At 42.8% G+C, this 22,557-nt stretch overlaps 1 protein-coding gene across 1 annotated transcript in view; it reads right to left on the bottom strand.

Moving 5' to 3' along the window:
* Nucleotides 1–22,557, bottom strand: part of ACOXL (acyl-CoA oxidase like) — a 251,723-nt gene that overhangs the window by 153,253 nt on the left and 75,913 nt on the right. Inside the window, 1 exon segment of the mRNA XM_069494822.1 lies at nucleotides 10,087–10,203. Within this exon segment, the coding sequence (XP_069350923.1) occupies nucleotides 10,087–10,203 (117 nt within the window).

Raw genomic sequence — 22,557 nt, 5'->3', positions numbered from 1 at the left:
AATTTAGTCCATATGTTCTTTGTACTCCCTTCCCTCTGCTCCTGTTTTCCTTTGATTAACTGAATAACTTTTAGTATTCCACTGTTAGCTTTTTAACTATACCACTATTATTTTTTAGTGATTCTTCTAGGGTTTAAAATATGCATCTTTGACTTATCACATTCTTCCCTCTAATAGTGTTATACCACTTCACACATAATATAAGAACCTTACGACAATACAATATACCTCCATTCAACTCTCCCAACCATTGCTGAGATTTCATATATTAAGATACATATAATATATAAATATATATAATATGCATAGATATAAATATAGACATATTTTCTACATATGTTATAAACTTCATTGCTATTTTTAAACACTATCTCTTTTCTCCTAATCAACATTATTGAGGAATGATTTATTTACAACAGACTATATTCATTCAAAGTGCACCATCTGAAGAGTTTTGACAACTATACAACCCATGAGAATAATGCTACAGTCAAGCTATAGAACATTTCCAAGACCCCCCTAAAATACCTTATGCCTCTTTGCAGTGCAACTCTCCACCTCAAGGCAACCACTGACCTGCTCTCTCCGGCACTATGAATTAGTTGTATTTTTATGTAAATAGGATTAAGTGGGATTACATAGTATGTGTTGTGTATTGCTTCTTTCAATCGGCATGTTGTTTTGAGATTCATTCATATCACAGCACATATTAGTGGTTGTTCCTTATCATTGCTGACTAGTACTCCATTCTATGCAATGCACATACCACATTCATCTATGCATTTATTTGTTGACGAACATTTTGGTTGTTTCCAGTTTGAGACTTTTACAAATAAAACTGTTATAAAAATTCATGTATTAATGTAAATCTTAGAGGAGATACATGTCTTCATTTCTCTTGAGTAAATACACAGAGGTGCAATGGCTGAGTCAAATGGTAGATATATTTTTAACTTTTTAAGAATCATCCAACAATTTTTGAAAGTGGTCATTCAACTTTACATTCCCACCAGCAGTGTATGAGAATTCTCGTTGTTCTACATCCCTGCCAACAACTGGCCTTCGCAGTTAATGTTAGTCATTCTCACGGGCATGTACTAGTATCTCCTTATGGTTTGAATTTGCATCTCCCTGATGACTAATGGATTGTGAGCATCTTTTCACGTGTCTATTGGCTGATCATTCATATATCTTCTTTTCTTAAATATCTATTCCAGTCTTTTGCCCATCTTATTTTTAACTGAATGCTTCCTTAACATATTCTGGATATCAACCCTTTGTCAGATATATGTGTTGCAAACACTTCCTCCCATCCTGTGGCTAACCTTTTCATTTCCTTAATGATAAAAGTCAATTTTGGCTCAAGGTGTTTACCTTCCTCCATCCATGGAACATTTTCTAATGTCTGAATATCTTTGTTTCTTCAAGAAGACCTACATATGCAAAACCAATACATGCAAAAGATGTTGCCTTGGGCCTTGTCCTACAGCAAAAAGTAAAGGCTGCTATCCAACCACATAACTAAAATCATTAAGCTGGAGTAAACTGACAAGACGTGGAAACCATTACTTGTTTCGTTGGCACTTGAATAAGAAGAAACTTAATTGCATTGAGCAACTACTATAAGCAAAGGGCTTATGCATTTATCATCTTGCTTAGTCCTTACAACAACCCTATAAAATAGGAAATCATATTTCCATTTTAAAGTTGAGAAAACTGAGGTTCAACTGAGGTTACATACCTAAGTCAAAGTCCCACATTTGTTAAGGCAGATCTAGGATTCAAACCCCCGGCTCTCCAGTCCTAAATAAATAATGTGCCTATCAGTGCCCCGAAAAAGTTTATGGCATTTTAATCTATACTATAGTATAGTCACCCATGCCCTGGGCTATAATTATAATACTATGGTTCTCAGAGAATCCCAGAAATGGTCATTTTTAAAAATGCATATATGATACCCCACTGACCTCTCCAACCACACACATACAGACACACACACATACACACACACACGCACCCTCCCCATTATCCTAGGTGAAAATGATTGACAAATAAGAAATAAGTAGACTTTAAGAAAAGAATCCTGACACCACCCAACAAAGATCTGATGAAAGTTCTTGGTAATGCTCACGTGTGATTTTACTCAACACTGCCAGGCACAGCAGCCTGCTGAGCCAGCACCTCCGTCTGCCAGATGGAGACATGCACCCGGTGGCTCTGACTCTTTGTCATACCCTTATGTCTGCTTGAAAGGGAAGTATGAGAAATCTCACAAGCTTAGTGCGTTTCAGAGTATAGGAGGAGCATGCCTTAAGAAAATCTGATATAAGAAATTCACAGTGACTGGAAAGACAAATTAAGAAATCGTGATTCTTGTAGCAAAATTATCCTTCATTTCTAACTATGTTTATTTAATGGGTGATTTCTCTAGAAATGCAAGGTATTTGTTTATGGGTTACATTCACCCAAAGAATACATAAAGGAAGAACGAGTATTAGAACTCACCATAATGGTAAGATTCATGAGAAATGCAGGTAGAATATCTCTAAAACCATAATGTCAATGATAAGGCAGGATTTGATTTACAAAAGTTTATTTTACATAAAAAGACCAAACAAGACTTTTTGGCAATAAGATATTAGAATTATATCAAAAATAGTACAATGTACAAATAGCTGTGGCCATTTGATAAGGAATGTCTAGGGTGCTTAACTATCCTGAACTCCTATTTTTGACAAAGAGAAGACTCGGTGAGTTTCTGCAAACTGTGAAATGCTGTTCCACCCATTCATCTATTCAATAAATATTAATAAAGTCTTACCTTTGCAAGGCACAGTTCTAGGTGCTATAGATGCATCAGTCAAAAAACAAAGAGAGAAAAATCTCTGCCCTATTGATTTGTCTTGAGACATTAAATGAGTTAGTGTATGTAAAAATCACAAGACAGAGCCTGGTACATGGCAAGCACTTGAAAATATGTTAGCTATTATCTTAATTTTATCATTCTGGGCGTTGGGTAACAAGAGATTGCCCGAGGGAATGACTGAATCCGGAAGGACAGCAGCACGGGCAGTGCTGTGGCCCCTCCTGCCTGGAACCCAGCCTGGACTGCTCTCGCTGCCCATTTGGCCTGGAATAAGCAAGAGGAAAGGCAGACCCAAAATACTCCTTTTGGCTGGTATGCTGCAAATATCATTTTTTTTTTTTTTTATTTGTTAGTCATTTGCTAAGCTAGGAAATTAATCTTTGTAGCAAATCCCACTAGATGATTCCAAAGGGAGATATCAGCCGCCAACTTCCCTGGCCAGCTACCTCTTGGACTCCTTCACAAAAAGAAACTTTGCTTCAGAGACAATCAAATGATTTAAAAGCAAAGCTCCAACCTAACCCACGGCCAGGTGGGATGTACTCACACTAGGCAATTGCATTCCATTAGCTGAAGTAACTCACGAGATGCCCAGGCACTACTAGATGTGAAGAGGCCAAATTAGGGGTCCACAACTTCCGTGCTCACAGAATTCGTAATCACAAACCAAGAGTAATGGTGCAATGACAGGAGGAGCCCAGGGCACTGCTCCAAGAAGCTTATGAGGGGGTTCCTTATTCCAGCAGAGGCTCCAGGAAGGTGTCTTGGGGATGACAACCTGAAATGGGTCTCAAAAGATAAGCACAACTTCACAGGGGAAGGAAGGCAAGTGTGTGAGGGGTGACTGGGGTGGGGGGCGGAGTGAAGAGGGCTCTTAAGAAAGGCCACGGCAGGGGGAGCGTAAGGGTAGGACAGCTGTGGAGGCCCACAGTGGAGGGCAGAAGAGCCGACAGGTGAGGGGGAGATGGCAGGGCTGGGCAGGGGGAAGGTGCTCCGTGGCCATAAGAGGGAATTTGAGTTTTATCCAGTGCAGAAGACACTGGAGGGGCCACAAGAGGGTCCCAGGAGGAAAGTGGGATTTCAGATTTCATTTCAGGTGAGGGCTGGTGAGTCCTGGAGAACAGATTTGAAGAGAGCCAGGCTGGCTGGGTTGGATGTGGGGCGGGGGACGGTCCAGGTGAGATGACAGGGAGAGTCGGCTTTGAGTGATTTCAGTACAGCAGGTAAAATCAGCAGACTGTGGTAATTGGTGGGATGGAGGGATGAAAGGTTGAGGAGTCTTGGGGTGATGGCAATAACAGCTAGCATTACTGAGCGTGTGTTATACCACGTATCATACATATGTCACAGTCCAGACCCTACTCTGAGTGTGTCCAAATAGTCACTTGTTTAATCCTTCTCTTAATAATAACCCTGTAAGTCAGGTATTATTATTCCCATTCTACAGATGGGGAAACTGAGACACAGATGTGTGAGCAGCTTTCTCAAAGTCATACAATGAGCAATTGGTGGGATTAGGATTTACACCTATGAGTGGGGTCCCACAGGGCCTGCTCTGCACTGCCATGCTGGAGTGTGTAGGATGTGCCCCATCCTAAGCACATTCCACTGGTGAATTCATTTCCTCCCACGATGACCCTCTGAAGTAGGTACTGACATTCACACTCTGAGGGTATCCACATCCAGGGAATTTAAGTAATTGCCCACGTGCCTGGTAAGTGGAGGGGCTGGGATTTGAACCCAGGGCGGTTCGGCAACTGTCCACCACCTTTCAATGAGTTCACTCCTGCCCCTCCTGTGAGGCACTCAGTGTTGGTCCCTTGGTGGAGTCAGAGGACACAGGGATGCACAGGCCTGGGGGGCACAAGGACGGGATGGTGAGGCCCGCTGAGTTTGCAGCGCCATGGGGTGCTTGAGCAGGATGTGAAGCAGGCAGGGCTGACCTGACATGTGGAGATACCAGTCCTGGAAACTAAGAAGAGTCTGGGGGATGGGAACCAAGTTCCACCCCTCTTTAAGGGGTGTCCCAGAAAGACAAGCTCAGGAAAATGGTGACCAGTCACAGGGCCACCACACAAAGGGACTCTGTGGTCACAGTCAGTGAGTCGGAACACTGAGGGCACCAGCGGTGGACACAGCATGCACATCCTGTGAGACCCAGGCGTCAGGTCCCCACTGGTGAGACACTGCAGCCAGCACCCGGCCATGGGAAGCGGTCCTCAGATGCCACAGACCCCATGGAATGAGGCTAAGAAGCTGACCCCAAGCGTAGGCACCCATGACCAAAGACAGAAAGAAGGAATCCTACCTGGAGGCAGGTGCCACCCAGGCAGGGCTGTGACCATGTGGCTGCAGGAATCCTTAGGGCCTGAAGAGGCAACTGAGGCACAGGGAGTGTGATGAAGGCACGAAGGGAGGGCCACACCAACTCTGGAGAGGACAGATGGGGAATGCCCTTGCTGGCTTCTCAGGGCTCCCCACCACAGTGCTGCTGTGCTGCTCTCTCTGAAGCCCCCAAGAGACAGCTCTCTCCTCACCAAGCTGCACTGCCCATCACTGAGCAGCCAGTGGTCCCATCGCTTCCAAGGGCAAACAGGCTCCCAAAGACGTCAGGTTCTATCCTCTCCTTGGCTGAGAGTAAGAGAATATGAGTAGTATGAGGTGGGGGAGGGGTGGGCTCCACGAGGCCCAGCAGGTCCTCCCTGTCTCTAGCCCATGGAGGCAGATGGGGAAGGAAGCGGCCTGCTGGCTGACCTGCTACTGTCAGACCCCAGACAGGCATCATAAGAGCCACATGGCAGGGGCCACGTCTGACTCAAGCCCCAGCAAACGTCCAGGGCCTAGTCAGTAAGGCTGCCAGGTTTAACAGAAACAGAAGACACCCCACTAAATTTGAATGGCGGGTAACCAATGCATGATTGTTAGTTTAAGTATGCTGTACATAGACTGAAACATAATGTGTTGGTTATCTGCAATTCAAATGTAACTGGGTGTCTGCATTTTACCTGGCAACCATACTAGCAAGGTATCCTGCAGTTGCTAAATATAAACACATGTGCACTGAAAGAGCCATCTCTGGTCATGTCTGTTACCTGCCTTTTCACTGCAAAGTGAAGTCTGACTACTCATGTTTTTGTTACATGAAATGGGAGGAGAGGCAGGGGCAGCTGACCCTGGCTGGAGGCCTGTTTCTCCTGCTAATCTAACTCCAGACCCTACATCCAAAGCTCTGGATTCCCCTTGTGCTTCGGAAGGACTGAATTCATTGAATAAACATCTACCAGTCAAACCTCCAGTTACCCCAGACCCTGGACTTTGAAGCCAGGTGACTAGCAGCTTATGTCCATGGGAAATTGGGAGATGGGACCTATAACCAAGGCTTGATCAGCTTAGTAGAGAGAAAAAAAAAGGAAAATAAAAGGTGCGTAAGGAGAGGTAGTTAGCATAAAATTTTCTGATGAAACAACTAACTTTATGAAGCTGTCTTCTCACAAGCTGGAGGAGAAGTAGCAGGGACAATAAACCAGAAAGAAACAAGAAACCCAGAATATGTCACGGAAAATGCCAACTTCTCCCTGAGCTTGTTTTAAAATGGAGATAACCTCTTCCCCCCACTGCCTCCCCCAGGATCCTGTGACCAGATTTTCCACAGGTTAACTTCTTCTGCTCTGAGGGCAGCTGGGATAGAGGGAAAGAAAGAAGGGAAGGAAGGGGAGGAGCCGCAGAGCTATGTGAGCACGCTGAGCTAGGCCAGAGACCATGAGGGCACGAGGAGGGAAATAGCTAAAAGAATGATGGCTGTTTTCTTCTGAGAACGAAGGTATCAAAAAGTCAGTAGAATGACATATTTAAAGTACTCAAAGAAAAATAAACTATAAACACATAATTCTGTACTTACTGGCAATGTCTTTTAAAGAAAAAAAAGGAGAAATAAAGACTTTCTCAAAAAACAAAAATGGGGGGATTCATTGCTAGCAGACCTATTCCACAAAAAATGTTAAATATGTACAAATATGACACCAGTTAGAAACCCAGATCTACACGAAGAAATTAACAGTGTTGGAAATGGAATAAATTGAGGTAAAATAAAACACAATTTTTCTTATTTTTAATTGCTCTAAAACATAACTATGTAAAAGAAAAAGAATAACAATGTATGGTGAGTTTGTAGCGTATTTAAAAGTAAATTATATGACAATAATAGCGCAAAGGATGGGAGGAGGAATTGGGAAAACACTGTCTAAGGTCCTTACACCACATGGGAGGAAATATAATATTATTTCAAGGTAGTCTCTGATTCATTAAAGATGTATATTGTAAATCTTGGGTCAACAATTACAATATTTTTAAGAAATATAATGTTAAGTCAATAAAAGTGATAAAATGGAATAATAAAGTTCAATCCACTTAATAACAGGTAGGAAAATGGAAAAAAGAAACATAAACAGATGGAAAAATAAAAGTCAACAATCAATATGATAAATTTTAATCTAAACATATCAATAATCACTTCAAATGCAATTGGTCTGAACACAATAGCTAAAAGTCCGAGATTGTCAAATTGGATAAGAAGGAAAACCCAATTATATGTTGTTTACAAGAAACCCACTTTAATGATATAGGTAGGTTAAAATAAAAGTATGAAGAAACATATACCATGAAAACTACTAACAAAATAAACCTGGAGTAACTGTATTAATATGACAAAATAGACTTCAGGACAAGAAATACTTTCAAGGACAAAGAAAGTACATAATGACAGTCAGTTCTCCAAGAAGAAATAACAATTCTATGTATGCACCAAAAACAACAACAAACACCTTCAAAATACCAGTGTTTTTATCATGAAAAGGTATTGGATTTTTTTCAAATGCTTTTTCTGTATCTATCGAGATGATTGTGTGTTTTTAAGATGTATTCTATTAACATGGTGTGTTATATTGATTTTTTTTGTATGGTAAACCAACTTTACATTCGTGGGATAAATCTCACTTGGAAATGTTTATAATCCTTTGTATATGTTTACTAACATTCAGTTTACTAGCATTTTGTTGAGGATTTTTACATTGATATTCATAAGTGATATTGGTCTACAATTTTCTTCTAATGTCCTTGCTTCGTTTTGGTATTGAGTAATACTGGCCTCAAAGAAAAAGTTGGGAAGTATTTTCTCCTCTTCTATGTTTTGAAAGAGTTTGTGGAGGCCTGATATTAATTCTTATTTAAAATATTTAGTAGAATTCACCAATAAAGCTATCTGGACTGGGCTTTTCTTTGTGGGAAGTTTTAAAATTATTAATCCAATCTCTTTACTTGTTATAAGTTTATTCAGATTTTCTACTTATTCTTTATTAATTTTTGGCAATTTATTGCTTTCTAGGACATTTCACATACGTGAAGTACCTAATTTTTTGACATACTATTGCCAATAGTATTCTCTTATATTCCTTTTTATTTCTGTAAAGCCAGAACTACTACCTGATTTCAAGACTTATTATAAAGCTATAATTATAAAAATGTCTTAGAAAAGACATAGAAAGCAATAACCATAAAGGAACAAGAAAGGATAAATTAAACTTAATCAGTGTTAAAATTTTCTATTCACCAAAAAACACTATTAAGAAAATAAAAAGGCACAACCCAGACTGGGCAACAATATTTTCAATAAGTATATCTGACAAAGAATTTGTTTATAAAATACATAAACAACTCTTATAAGTAAATAATAAAAAGACAACCTAATTTAGAAAAATATGCAAGGGATTTAAATAGATCCTTCACAAAGAAGACATACAATGGACAATGTGCATGTGAAAAATTGTCCAACATCATTAGCCGCCAAGTAGATGTGAATTTAAACTGCAATGTGATACCATTTCATAACTACTAGTCCAGATATAATTAAGAAAGAATGTAAAAAATATTGGTCAGGGTGTGGAGCAACTGACACTCTCATACATTGCTTGAGGGAGTGTAAAATGATAGTACCTGTCTGAAAAATTGGCAATTTCTTACAGAGTTAGGCATACACTTACCAAATTACCTAGTAAGTCCTCTCTAGGTATCTACTCTAAGAAAAATGCAAGACTTGTACAAGGATATTCACTTAGGCTTTTTCATAGTAGTTAGAAGCCTGAAAACAATTCAAATGTCCATCAGAGGAACAATAGATAAAACAACTGTGGTTTATTCATTTCATGTTACTACGCAGAATAAAAATTAAACTATTAACAACATTGAGGAACATCAAGACATTATGTTAAATGAAATAGAATGGACATAGAAGAACACATATCATGTATTAATAATTCCATTTATATCAAGTTCAAGAACAGGCAAAACTAAGCAATGGGAATAAAAGTCAGAAAACTGGTTGTCTCTGCTATGGCAGTGAGGTAGGGGTCAGCTGTAAAGGGACCTAAGGAACTTTCTGGGGTTATGGAAATGTTTTATATTTCATTTCAGTGTTAGTTACACAAGAGTATATGTGTGTCAAAACTCATTGCACTGTACACTAAAATCTGTGCATTTTACTGTATCCAAATTAAACCTCAAAAAACATTCAGAAATATTTTAAGTAACAGCTATTGGATGTAAGTGTTTTAACTTTTCGTCTAGGTGACATGGATTGATCTTGGTGTTCTTACCTGAAGCTCTGCCTGCAAGATTCAGAGTTTGTGCACCATGGAATACTGGCATTCCATGGGCCTGGCCTCATGTGCAGTAATGACAGCCGTGTACCCATCCAACCCTGCCCAGCCAGGCCAGCAGCGGCCGGGCAACCCACAAGTCAGCAGCACAACACATATGCTGACAAAATGCGAATTTCCGTGTGCATTTACTGCTATTCTATTCAAAATCCTGACTCCTCCCTTCCCCCCATACACACATACACCCCTTTACCTACTTCTGAAAGCTTTACTGTAAATTAGAACCTTTAACAGAAGGTAAAGAAATTTTAACTGTTCAATATGTTACTTTTAGAAAATCTGCAGAAATGCTGGTTTGGGTCTTCTCAAATTCCCTGGATTCCATTCATGGATATATAGACTGTCAAGATTCGGACCTTACTTTTAACCTGGGCTTTGGATTTAACCACAGATTCTTTCCTGATTACAGTTAGAAGGTGAAGCCCTGTGCCTACCTCCCCTCTGAATCCTTATTAATGCCAGGGCATCCCACTCACCTTGAGAGAGAGTAAGCCCCAAGAGCCATCTCACCTGCTGGCAAAGGTCAGAGCCAAGGCCGTGGCCAGGTGAGGCATCAGCCGAAGGGTCTGCGTTTGGTGCTCAATGATCTTCACCTCTTCCTTGGCTTTGGGCCCAAACTGCCTCCGGCTAGAGAGAATCAACAGACACAGTGTTTATCAAAATCCAGTAGGCAACTCCAGAGCTAAAAGTGCCAGCCAGCCACTGGTCTTTCAAATACTTTGGAATACAGAAACCTGAGCCTCCTACATTGTAGTTAAGACAATGGGACATCCACAGTGTCCGAAGAAAGCACAACACAAAGCTTTTTAGCTCTTCTAGAAATTAACCTTCCCACCATGGAATATTTTTAAAGCAACTTATCTATCTAACACACAGAGTAATTTTTACTCCTTAACATTTACATGACATTTTATAGTTCCAAGTGCCCTATGATCATTAATTATTCAGCTTTACTAAGTTTGTGACATAATTAATAGGATGAGAGCGATACCCTAGAACATATTTCAAAAGGACATTCTCAACAAGGAGGGCGACGTTCACCCAGGTGCTCCTGTCAGATTCACAGGCGGGTCATTACTTTCAGCCCACCTAAACCCCCCTGCAATTCTACAGGGAAAAGGTGTTCTCCACCTCCTGCCTTAAATCCCTGCGCCAGGTAGACAGCAGCCGCATTGCACTTTAAGGCAGCTATGTCAGGTGATCCAAGGCTTTCCTCGGAGCAATTTATAAAGTGGCGGGATTGTCCCCACAGGCAATGCCCATGGACAGATCCTGCAGAATCCAGGAGCTGCAGACTGCAGAGTCCAGGCCTTTCGTAGAGGTCACCCTCTGCCCCATATAGACTCATGCCCTACAATCCTGCTTTTGGCGCTCTCCAAATTTTGGACAGCTCTGAGTTTAATGTTGATTTCTGAAAGAACAACATCTCACACACACGTGCACACACACATGCACACACATGCACACATGGTGCTGCATTATCAAAAGGGCAGGGCAAACTGTGCTTCAGACACTCGTGGGGTGAGGATATCCATCCACCTCTCAAAGAGAGGGGAGAGAATGAACAATTGTTTTAAAAATTGTGTATTTGATAAAGACTTTCTAAAACATAAGTTTATATTTTAATATTATTTTTATTTGTAATGAATAAAAAGCACCAAAATCTTTTTATTACATATGGCATTCAGGATCCACAACCTGGCCCTGTCTTGTGGTTGTGAGGATATACCCAACAAGCACACGCAGGAACAGCTGCTTGCAAGCACTGTGAGCACAGGCTTGTTTTCTGAGAGCACAGACTTCCCCCAAGCACTGTCTCACCAGCCCACAGATGGTTGGGAACACTACCTCACCCTGCCCTTCTCCCACATGCTCCCTCCGTCCTAGTGTACACCCCACAGCAGGCCCTGGCTCCAAGTGAGAGGCCTGACAGCCCGCAGGGAAAGCTCTCGGCTTTTGCTGAATCTTGGTGAAATTGACAAAAAAAATAAAAATAAAAATCATGTACCCAATAACGGTGTCATCATAATATTAGGAATTGCTATGGAATTTATGTCCCCCCAAAATGCATAATAATTTTGAAGCTCTAATCCTCAATGTGACTATTTGGAGATAGGACTTTTAAGAGGTAATTATGGTTAAATGAAGTCATAAGGGTGGGGTCCTAATCTGATAGGATTGGTGACCTTATAGGAAGAGGAAGAGAGAGTGATTCCTCTCTCTCCACATGCGTGCACTGAGGAAAGACCATGTGAGGACACAGCAAGAATGTGGCCATTGCAAGTCAGGAAGCGAGCCCTCGCCAGACACTGAATTTGCCAGCACCTTGACTTTGGACTTGCAGTCTCTAGAGCTGTGAGAAATAAATTTCTGGTGTTTAAGCCACCCAGCCTATGGTATTTTGGTATAGTAGCCTGAGCTGATTAATATAGTCATTTTACAAAGTCCATTTGTTCCACTCTCTTAACTTCCATTGGCAAATCCTGGGTTATACTGTAGCTTTACCTGTGGTCGTTGTGTCTAAAATCTTATCTACCAAAACCAGACACGGCCACATGCAATCCACTCCTCTGGGGGACATCTGTGTGTCTGCTCTGTACCTGCACCACACTAGGCGCTGAGCATCCCCAGTGCCAGGAAGGCCAAGTCCCAACCTCTGAGCACACCTCCAGGGACCTGGAGAAGACCCAGACAAGGCAGCATGTGCAGAGAGAGCTCTGGACACAGCCCTGTGAGTCACCAGCATTTCATCATGTGCTGCCAGGGCTTCATTTCAAGACACTTTACCCACACGGTGACAGAAGAGATCGATCTCAGCACCTTTTAGTTTTTGTTTTGCTGAAAAATTACTACAACAGCAATACAGTTTTAAATAGCATCCCATCAAATTTCCCGTTTCTGCGAGTGAATCTTCACCTTGGCCTACTACACAGCAGACACTCGACATTCATTGAATGAATGCAAGAGTAGACGAGATTTGCAAACGAGGAAGTGCAGATATGGCCCACTCAAGACCTCAGGGAAGGTCTCTGGATGCCAGATCTGACCCCTGACCTGTTGTGCCTCAGTTTCCCAATGTAGGCACACTGGGTAGTAGCCCCATTTCCTCTTTGACCCTCACAGCCCAATCGGGGTGACAGATGCAGAGCAGAAACAGGCCACCAAGGGTCCACATGGCAGGCCTCACAGTGCCTTTCACTGTGCTGACAGGAAGGAGTCACCTCCTGATCCAAGGTACCAGGCAATTTCACAAGAATCGGAATTTCCAGCCCTAGGAAGATCTGGCAACTCTGGACCTCGTTCTCCCGATGGATCTGCCGAAGATCAGGGGCACCAACCCCTTCGTCAAGGCACAGCTGTCCCCTGAGGTCCCCAGAGCCCCCTCCACTCGCTGACACTACCTCCTGGCCTGGGAAGCACTGAGTTTTCAACTCCTGCTACAATGGGTTTTTTTTTTTTTTTTTTTTCAGCCAGAATAAATTTACGTCGGCTTCCTAGCTTGTTAATTATGTTCTGTGACTATGATGTACAGCCAAGCGCAGGCACCGTGCATGAGTCTAAGGATTTACTGGGAGAACTCCTAGGGTGCGCCACAGCTCCGGCCAGCTCCTACGGAATAAAATCCAAACGCCTCAGCCTGGCAGCCGACAGCCCACTTCGGCCTGCCTTGAGTGTTCCGGGCGTTTTTCCCGCTCAGCCCCTTCAGACGCTCTTCCCATCCCGGGCGTCTGTCCAAGCAGGACTCTCTGCCTGCAGCCGGCCTCACCCCCGACCGCCAGTGTCTGACTGGACTCATTTTTGGTGGCTCGGCCAAAGCCCTGTCCCCTCACGGAGACTTCTCTGATGCCCCCTCCTCCTCGGCACAGCCCTTCGGAAACACACACAGCCAGACCAACCAAAGCAAGAAGCTGCTTCCCCTCGGAGCACCCCAAGCATGTCACCTTCTCCCTCCCGTGTGACTCGGCACCTGTCCCTATCAGGCTGGCACCTGCAACAACCGTGTGCTTCTGACATTTCCACACCTGGGGGCCTTGCTGACCCTGGAGGGACTGCGGCTGCCAGGGCCTGTCAATTCCTAAAGACAGCAAACAACTCCCCTCTGAGTGCAGTTTTCAAATGCAACCAAATCAATCCAAGGCCCACGCCCTCGCTGAGGGGAGACCTGTATCTGGCTCTTCTACTCAGGGCCACCCCCTGCCCTAATCTCCGCAGGGCAGGCCCCTCCTCCTGGGAACTGTGAGTGACAAACTATCTTTTCAATGGCTGTTGTCTCCTGATCTGTCATCCTCACCATACCTGCGTAATAATAAAACCTACATTTTAAAACAGCACCTGTCGCTGGACTCACAGCTCGCTCAGAGAAGTCCTGCTCCTTCTTCAGGTGCCCCAGCCTGGCCAGGTGTAAGTGCCCAGGAAAGACAGGCGGTGGGAGGGCGGATGGATGTCCCGCCAACTCTCAGCAGCTCCACGCCAACCCTCCGTCCCCCAACCCCACTCTCCTTGGAGTGTTCGCATGTTACCAGATGCTGAAAAAACCCAACTCCCAGGCACCGGCATGCTGGGTGGGAGTGGGGCAGTCGGACAGGGATGGAAGAGGACATGAGAGGAAGGTGGCTAATCTCCCCTAACGCCCAGCAGCCCACCCCACCACTGCCTTCTTCACCAGGGACCAGAAGAAACCATGTGGGTGGGCAGAAGGTAGGCACCATCCAACTCCTGCCCTCCCTCCTTCCCTCTGGCCCAAGACTCTGGAAGTCCCCAAAGCACTGAGCAGGGAGTTTGCCCCAGCTTATCACCCATCACATGTGCTTTCCGGCTTCTCCAAGGGGAAACCTGACACTAGGGCTAATGATGCTTCGCCACCTGGAAACACAGGCAGAGGTCGGCCCTGTGACTGCCACCATGAGCCCCAAGCTGGCAGCCTGGCTGCAGCAGAGGCAGCAGACAAAGAGAAACTCAAGGCTCAGAGCTCCAAGAGGGCTTGGCCTGTACGGGACCCTGCCCTGCCACGCTGAGTCACCCTGTCACTTATGCCCGCAGGCCCCGTCGACGGCACCGAGGCCACCGCCGTCCGGGCCTGGCCTCTGTCTGCATGCTTCCCTGAACACAGCTCACAGGGCTGCAATCCCTGCAGCCGACCAGCAACTACCACCTGCCAGACGTTTTCATTGTTGTAATTTACGATCTACGCAGAGACAATATTCTTCCTGTCCTTTTCCTCCACTCGGTTACTATTTTTCTTTAAAAAACACTTATAAAATCTACATTTTTTCTCTGTAAACATAATTTTTATTTTAGTACCCCCCCCAAAAAAAACCCAAAGTCACTTAGCTCAAATTTCTCATGGTCTTTAAAACAAAAAGCAGTACGTATGCACACAAAAATATCCATGTGAAAATAAAGCCAGGGCTTAGAGAGTGCTGTGAATGATGCCATTTAAAATTAGAGATCTGAAAAGCTATTTCTGGATTCCAGCAACTCCTAAGGAAGAGAGGAAACATTTATTTTGGGTTGTTTTATTTCATGCCCACTCAATTTCGAATGTGGCTGCTTAAAGCAACATTCGTGGGATGTGACATGGCTATTAATCACCAAGGCAGCTACTGCAGGCGCAGCCTCGGGGGGCCGCGCTCGCCTTCCCCGCTCTCCCTCTGGTCTCTTCTCCCAGAGGAGGCCAGTGACCTACTAAAAAGATAATTACTTCACATGTTTCCTGCTCTGCAGCATCATTGCATCAGTCTGCTGTGAATGGCAGTCAAATTGGAAAGAGAGGAACTTTGGGCTGAGCTTTTGCCCTTGACTGTGAGACTTCTTGGGGTGCAAGCTGGCTTGAGGGCCCCGGTAGCCAGAGGGAAGGGGAAAAACCCTTCTCCTTCACTGTTAAGGTGCTGACCTCTGCAAACAAAAGTACAGTTCCTTTCTGGGCTCAGGCCACATTCCTTCATTAGCAGCCCGGCCCCAGACTTGATTTGAGGGACCCTGTAAGTGTCCAATAGCTGGACCACAGCACCCTATTCCCAGTGGCCCCTACAGAGACCCTCCAACCTCTCAGAGAGCCCATAGCCCATCTGTACCTATTTCTCTCCCTTCTCTGGGGCACTCCTGGACATAGAAATTCAGAGGGTAAATATTTTGCACAGCAGGACATTTTAATGCCACTGGTTGAACTTGGAAGATTTGGCCCAAGGATGCAAAAATCTGGCTTCTTATTATCAAGTAATGTGTGGGAGTCAGACATCCTGATGCTCATCCCCAAGCCTCACCACACCCAACCCCAGCTGCCCCCACTCTGGGGTCCAGCTTGGGATAGGGAAGGGGCCAGGCTGCACACAACTCTTGCTATGTTTTTTTTTTTTAAGTTGAACATTTAATGATTTGCCTTTTGTACTCTTAGCAATCCCACATTGAAACATCAGGCTCAACATGTTATGTCCACCAAGTTTTCGCTGTCCTTCTTCCAATGGGCAACTTTCAATCCATCTGTAGAGGAGATGGAAGAGGGGGCTGTGTGTGCACGTGTGTGTGTGAGAGAGATATACATAAATGTTTCTTTAATAGTAGGCTTGACTGTGATTAAATATGCAAAACAGTCCTAAGAAAGAGTTCTCAAAGTACCCTTCAGATCCTGTAGAAATCCTAACAGATAACTTTTGTACCTTCCAAGACCTTTTTTCTCTCCCAACCCTCAGCAGCCTATCAACCCAACCATCTAAGGATAGAATAGATGATATATAATAGTTGTGATGAGTTTGATGACAATGACAATTTTTAAAACTGGGAATACTTCAGATATGGAAAGAAATGAGGGTTTGTTGCTTTGGTGTCAATGTCACAAAACCTACATAGAAAGCAGGGACAGCCCCCTGCTTGGCCAGAAAGTACAACTCTTCGGAGAAAAAATCTTTGTCATTCCTTTTTTTTCTTTCTCAAAGTTCATGCCAAATCAAAAACCCAGAAACATAAAGGCCCTCTCCAACAGGAAGCCCACGGGTCTAAAGTCATGGCCAGGGTCCAGCAGGTACTGACACTCTACTACCCAAGACTGCAAAGACTGTCTACCCCATCCGCTGGCACTGCAAGAGCACAGCTGGATGGAGCAGGCTGAGATGCACAAGTGATTAGGGTCAGACCACCTCCTCCCACAAGCCGATGAAGGACCCAGGTGGAGACCCCAGAAGCCCTTCAGGTAAGAGATAACACAACGCAGAACAAGCCTGCAGCACCATCTCCAAATTTCCACTGGGTGGATCATTTCAAGCCAGTGTTACAGCCCTGACTGGCAAGGACCAGTAGGGTCACCCTAGATCTTAGATTGCCCAATTCCAGGTTCCTCTTTGAGGGTTCAATTACACAAACAAGAGTGGGTCTAACCATCACACTAAGGTTCAAGCCTATTTAAAATAAACACCAAGGATCCTGGCTGCCTCTCTACTGCCTTTGTTCTTGTCCTCTCTGCTGCCTGTGGGAGACCATCTTGGGACCAAGTCACCATCACATCCCCACCCACATCACAGGAAGGGAGGCAGAGGATAGAATGGTTAAAAACTCGGGCTGTGGATCACACACAGCTGGTTTGCACCCAGACCCTAATACCTGCCAGAGTGTTATCTTGGGCAAGTTATACAAACTCTCTGAGCCCCGGGTTCCTCAACCATAAACAGGGGCTGATAATGACCACAGAACTAAGTGAGAAGTGGCGCCTGAGAGATAGCAAGTGTTCAAGGAGCGGCAGGCATCCCCATCGCGGTCATTGCCATTACTCCCTGAATCCCTAAGTCTCTACTCATCCTTGATCTAGGAAAGCCATTTTAAATTTTCCCCTCCAAAAAGTACGTTTTTAAACCCAAAGTACTAGCTTACTCTGCATCAATAAAACTGTTGTAAAAAGAGTTTCAGGGTGAAGAGGAAAGTCTCTTCTACACAACCTTATTAAAGATAATGAAATTCTCGAGAGAGAAGAAAATAAGTTAAGTCTACTAACATGTTAGGAAAAATAGTGTGTGTGTGTGTGTGTGTGTGTGTGTGTGGTGTGTTGGAAAGCTTTCTAAGGTCACTTGCCTCTTTTATGTACCCCAAAATATCAGCCAACTTTCTTCTTCCCAAATCCCAGGTAGAGACAAGGTGGGCAAAACAAAGCCAGAAAAGGTGGTACGGGCAGAGCCTCTCAGCACATCGTGTTGCCATAGAAGCAGCAGGTTCTTTCCAGAGTCAGCCAACCCCAGAGAGGAGCCTGAATGTTATTCAGATGGTTCCCACACAAGGGAAATTAACTTACTTTTCAGAATTACAGCCTTCCCTAGCAATACCTGTGAGTGACACAGTGGTTAATGTTAGTCGTCAGGACTGTGATTCCTTGAAATTTTTTTTTTAAATTGTATACTAATGCATGCAAAACAAAATTATAATGGGAGACGTGGAGCCATAAATTATAGCTAAGGCTGCCTGGGGTGGACTAATAATTTCACTGTTGCATTATTTTCATAGTTCAAAAAATCGTATGCAGAAACATCTGCCATCATCAGCACCACTGCAGAGACCTTGCAGAAGTCCCAGCACTTCGGCCATTAGAGTGAGGCAGCAAGAGGGCCAATACCTTTGGGACCCAGGCCTTCTCCCTCCTTCCTCTCCATACTATGGCAGGTGCACGGTGTGTGTGCATTCGGCCTGCTCCAACAGCCAGCCAGAACCTGCTGTCATTCCAGAGACAGAGGCCTGACTGCTATGTGTGAGCAGTGAGGAGAAGGAGACAAATGCTGGGCCCCAACATTCTCCAGGTTCCCTGCCACTGAGTTTGAGCATCATTAGACAATAGTCAAGTAATGAAGTGTCCTTCAGAGGCAGATCCATGACTTAATGCTTCAGGTTGACTTTAGACTGTTCTTGGCAATGGGAATTGCCCAAGCGGCTTAAGGGCTGGCTGCAGCCTCCACTGCCCCTCTCAATCCAAAGCCACAAAGGTAAAGGGTGTCCACAGGCCCTCAAAACAATCCAGAAACAAAGTATTTCTCCCCATTTATTTAGATCTTTGATTTCTTTCATAAGTATTGTATAGTTTTCAGCATATAAGTCTTACACGTTTTGTTAAATTTGCATTTCAATTTTTATGAGCAATTGTAAATGATATTATATTATTAACTCTGGTACCCTTATATTCATTGCCAGTATATAAAAATATGATTGATTTTTGTATGTTCATTTTTGCATCCTGTGACCTGCTGAACTCACTTCTCAGTTCTAAGACATTTTTGTAGATACCTTGGGATTTTCTACATAAACAAGCATGTCACATACATCTAGTTTGAATGCACTGTGGTCTGAGAACTCTGTATGACTTCAATTTTTAAAAATTTGTTTCAAGATTTTTTTTATGGCATAGAATATGGTGTTCCTTGGTAATGTTAGGTGGACACCTGAAAAGAATGCATACTCTGCTTTTGTTGGGTGGAGTGTTCTATAAATGTCGATTAGATCCTATTGGTTGATAGTGGTGTTGAGTTTTTCTATATCTATGCTGATTTTCTGTCTAGTTATTCTACCAATTGTTGAGAGAGGGATATTGAAGTGTCCTACTATAATTGTGGATTGGTCTATTTCTCCTTTCGGTTCTATTAGTTTTTACTTAACACATTTTGCATCCTGCTGTGTTTTACATACACATTTAGGATCGCTGTATCTTCTTGATGGATTGACCCTTTTTATCATTATTCATATCCTTTCTTGTCTCTGGGAATTTTCTTTGCATAATATGTCTTCTCATCCTTTACATTCAACCTGCCTATGTTGCTAGATTTGAAGTGAGTTTCTTGTAGATATAGCATAGAGTTCAGTATGTTTCTAATTTCTCCTTGAATATTTTTATCATGGCTGCTTTAAAATATTCTTCAGATTTCTCTAACTTCTCTGTCATCCTGGTGTTCACATCTACTGATTACCTTTTTTCATTCAGTTTGAGATCTTTCTGATTCTTGATATGATGAGTGGTTTTCACTTGAAACATGTACATTTTCATGTTATACTGTGAGACTTTGGATCTTATTTAAACCTCTGGCTTTCTCTGACACTATTGGGGCAGGGACAGGCAGAGGTAGAGGTCCAGGGTCCCCATTTGTTCTCTGTTGACACCCAAGTGATGGAGGTGGACTCCTTATTACTGCTGGAGAGGGGCGGGAGCTCTGGTTCCCCATGTAGTCTCCACTGACACAGCCATGTGTGTGGCGTCATGATTGCTGGGTGGCAGTGAAGGTCTTAACTCTTCAGTTGGCCTCCTCTAACACTTCCATAGCAGGAAGTGGAAGCAATTGTCCAGGTAGAGGTAGATGTCCAGGCTCCTCACATGGTCTCTGCTCACACCACAGTGGCTAGGGCCTGTTACCACCTAGCAGGGTGGAGGGGCTGCAAGTCCCAGCTTCCTGCTTGGCCCTTCTCTGACACCACCCTGGTGACGGAGTTTTGGAACCTCATTACAGCCTGGGGAGGGCAGAAGTCCAGGCTACCCCCTTGGCTTCTCCTGGTACGGATAGGGGCTGGGACCACAGTTCTTTCTGTGGTGTTTGACTGAAGTAGAACACATAGGCTAAAAGTTTTCTTTCTTGGTAGGTGTCCCATTTCTGGTCCTCTGGCTAGAGAAAGCAGGCTATCTTGTGGCTTTTTGTGTGTGTCTGTTCCTGTTGGTGTTTCTAGGTAGTCAGTCTCACCAGTCTTGGATAGATGAGGCAAATGAAAGCTCAGGCAACTCACCACTGCATCGTTTTCAAGATCCTAGAAGATCTGTCTTCCAGTCTCCGCATTTCAAAGGCTTCTTAGGTTTGTTTTATATGATGTCCAGGACTTTTAGTTGTCTTTGGTAGGAAGAGCAGATAAAAATACATCTACTCCATCTTTCTGGAATTGTAAGTCCTGTTACAAGTTTCTAAACATGACATATTTAGATATGAATTTTAGAAAGTTCACCTGGAGGAAGTGTGGAAATTGACTGATAATGTTAAATTTATTTAGTTTCCATATAAATAGAGACAGATGACAGAGACAGAGACAAAAAGAGAGGACTTCATGCAGAGATGTGAATATATACTATATATGTCATATTTCCTTCTTTTTAAACATCTCTCAAAGATGTACCACTGATTGAATAATAATATATCAAAAATAAGGAAATTTCACATGGCAAATGTGTATAAAATTACAGACACCCCAATGTCAAAAAAGTAAAACAGACAGGTACATATGTTACAATAAGATAATGAATACTTCCAACATACATTAATATATTCAATTAGTAATGTATCATGGAGAGTTTTATATCCTGCTTTTTTATTTACCTAATATTTCCTTGTATGAAATTTTCCATGGCACTAAATATACTTGAAGGCACAATTTTCATGATTATTTCCTTATGGTAAATTTCTAGAAAAAAATGTTACTGGATCAAAAACTGTAAACTTTATTTATAGCTTTTGACACACATCACCCACTCACTTTCCAGAAAGATTATATCAATTTTTATTCCTTCTCCCAGTGTATAAGCTTGTTCCTTCTCCCACTGTATAAGATGTATTCCTAATTAATTTAATGTATCAAAGCTGAGTATTGTCCTTTCAAATGGCTTTGCTAATACAACAAAGTAAAATATTATCTCATTTTAACTTACCTTTCTTTGATTATTAATAATTTATCTAGTATGTTAACATACTTATTAGTCATGCATATGTCTTCTTCAAATTGTCTATAGTTTGCCATTTATATACTATGGTATTAATATTTTTCTTATTTAGTTACAGAAGCTATTTATATGTCAAGGAAATTAAATCACTACCAGTTACACTTGTTTAGATATGTCCCTACTGTGTCATGTTTTTAGCTTGCTTTCAAAATATGTACATTTTTAATTTTTATATAAACAATTTAATCTAACACTTTTGCTTTGAGATTTTTTTTTTTTTTCCTATTGGGAATGTTTTTTAAACTATGTGAAAGGATGGGTCCCTTTTTTATTTTGCTATGTTATTTTGTGGTTTGTTTTAACTTTTAAAGATGAGCAGAGGTGAGAGATGTAGGTCTACCCCAGTGGGATACAGGAATAAATATACCAACATAGTTCACTGTAGCAAGTGCCACTTGGCTGACCCACGAAGGATCTATGAAGGTGAACAGACTCTTGTTTGTATCTGCTTAAAATAGCCATTCCCTGGTCCCAGACAATTCCCTTGATCGTCCTCCTTCCAATCGACTTGGCAGACAAGTCCTTGCTTTAACCTCTCTCCCACTTTATTCTCTAATCTGCCAGGAAATTAACACAAGTCCTAAATACTGGGGCTCCTTTCCCGCCTCCAGCTCCCACTCACAGAACAGAAGCTTTTTCCAGGCATCCTTTCATTTTTGATTCTACAACTGAAATAAGTAAAAGCAAACTTTGCTGTTCTATCGGCAATAGAATATGTGCCTTTGGGGAACAGAAATATTTCTCTAAAGAAAAAAAATCTCTGTGGGTGAATCTATTGTAATAACCACCTCTCCCAGCAAAATGTAAACACTTCATCCTCCATTTAAAACTGTCCAGCTACCCAGTTGTAGAGCTCCATTTATGTCCAGCATCTGGATGTCAGGTGTTGGATGAACACATCTGTCATCAAGGCCTAGAGCATAACATTGAAAAGTCCCCTCAGCGGGAGCTGGCCAACAGATCCCCTACTGGTTTGCTGCCTCTCAGCCACAGATGAACCTGCATGATGCCTAAGACATATGCAGGTTTCCCAGAACTTCATTTTAGGACATTCTTCCTTTGCTATCCAGATTTCACTACCACCCTTTGACTAATTTGTTACCAGGTTCCAATTCTTTCCTGGGCCATTCCAAAGGGCAATACCGTCATCTTGGTTATGACAAGCCCATTTCAGTTCTTAGTACTGATGTATCCGTGCACATAATTGACAATTAAAAAGAAGATAACATGACTATTGTTTTCCTTACGAAAAGCATTTCCAA

The sequence above is a fragment of the Eulemur rufifrons genome, chromosome 19 (assembly GCF_041146395.1).
Source record: "Eulemur rufifrons isolate Redbay chromosome 19, OSU_ERuf_1, whole genome shotgun sequence".
Taxonomy (NCBI): domain Eukaryota; kingdom Metazoa; phylum Chordata; class Mammalia; order Primates; family Lemuridae; genus Eulemur; species Eulemur rufifrons.
The sequence above is the reverse complement of the archived record's forward strand: the minus strand, read 5'-3'. Positions and strand labels throughout refer to the sequence as shown.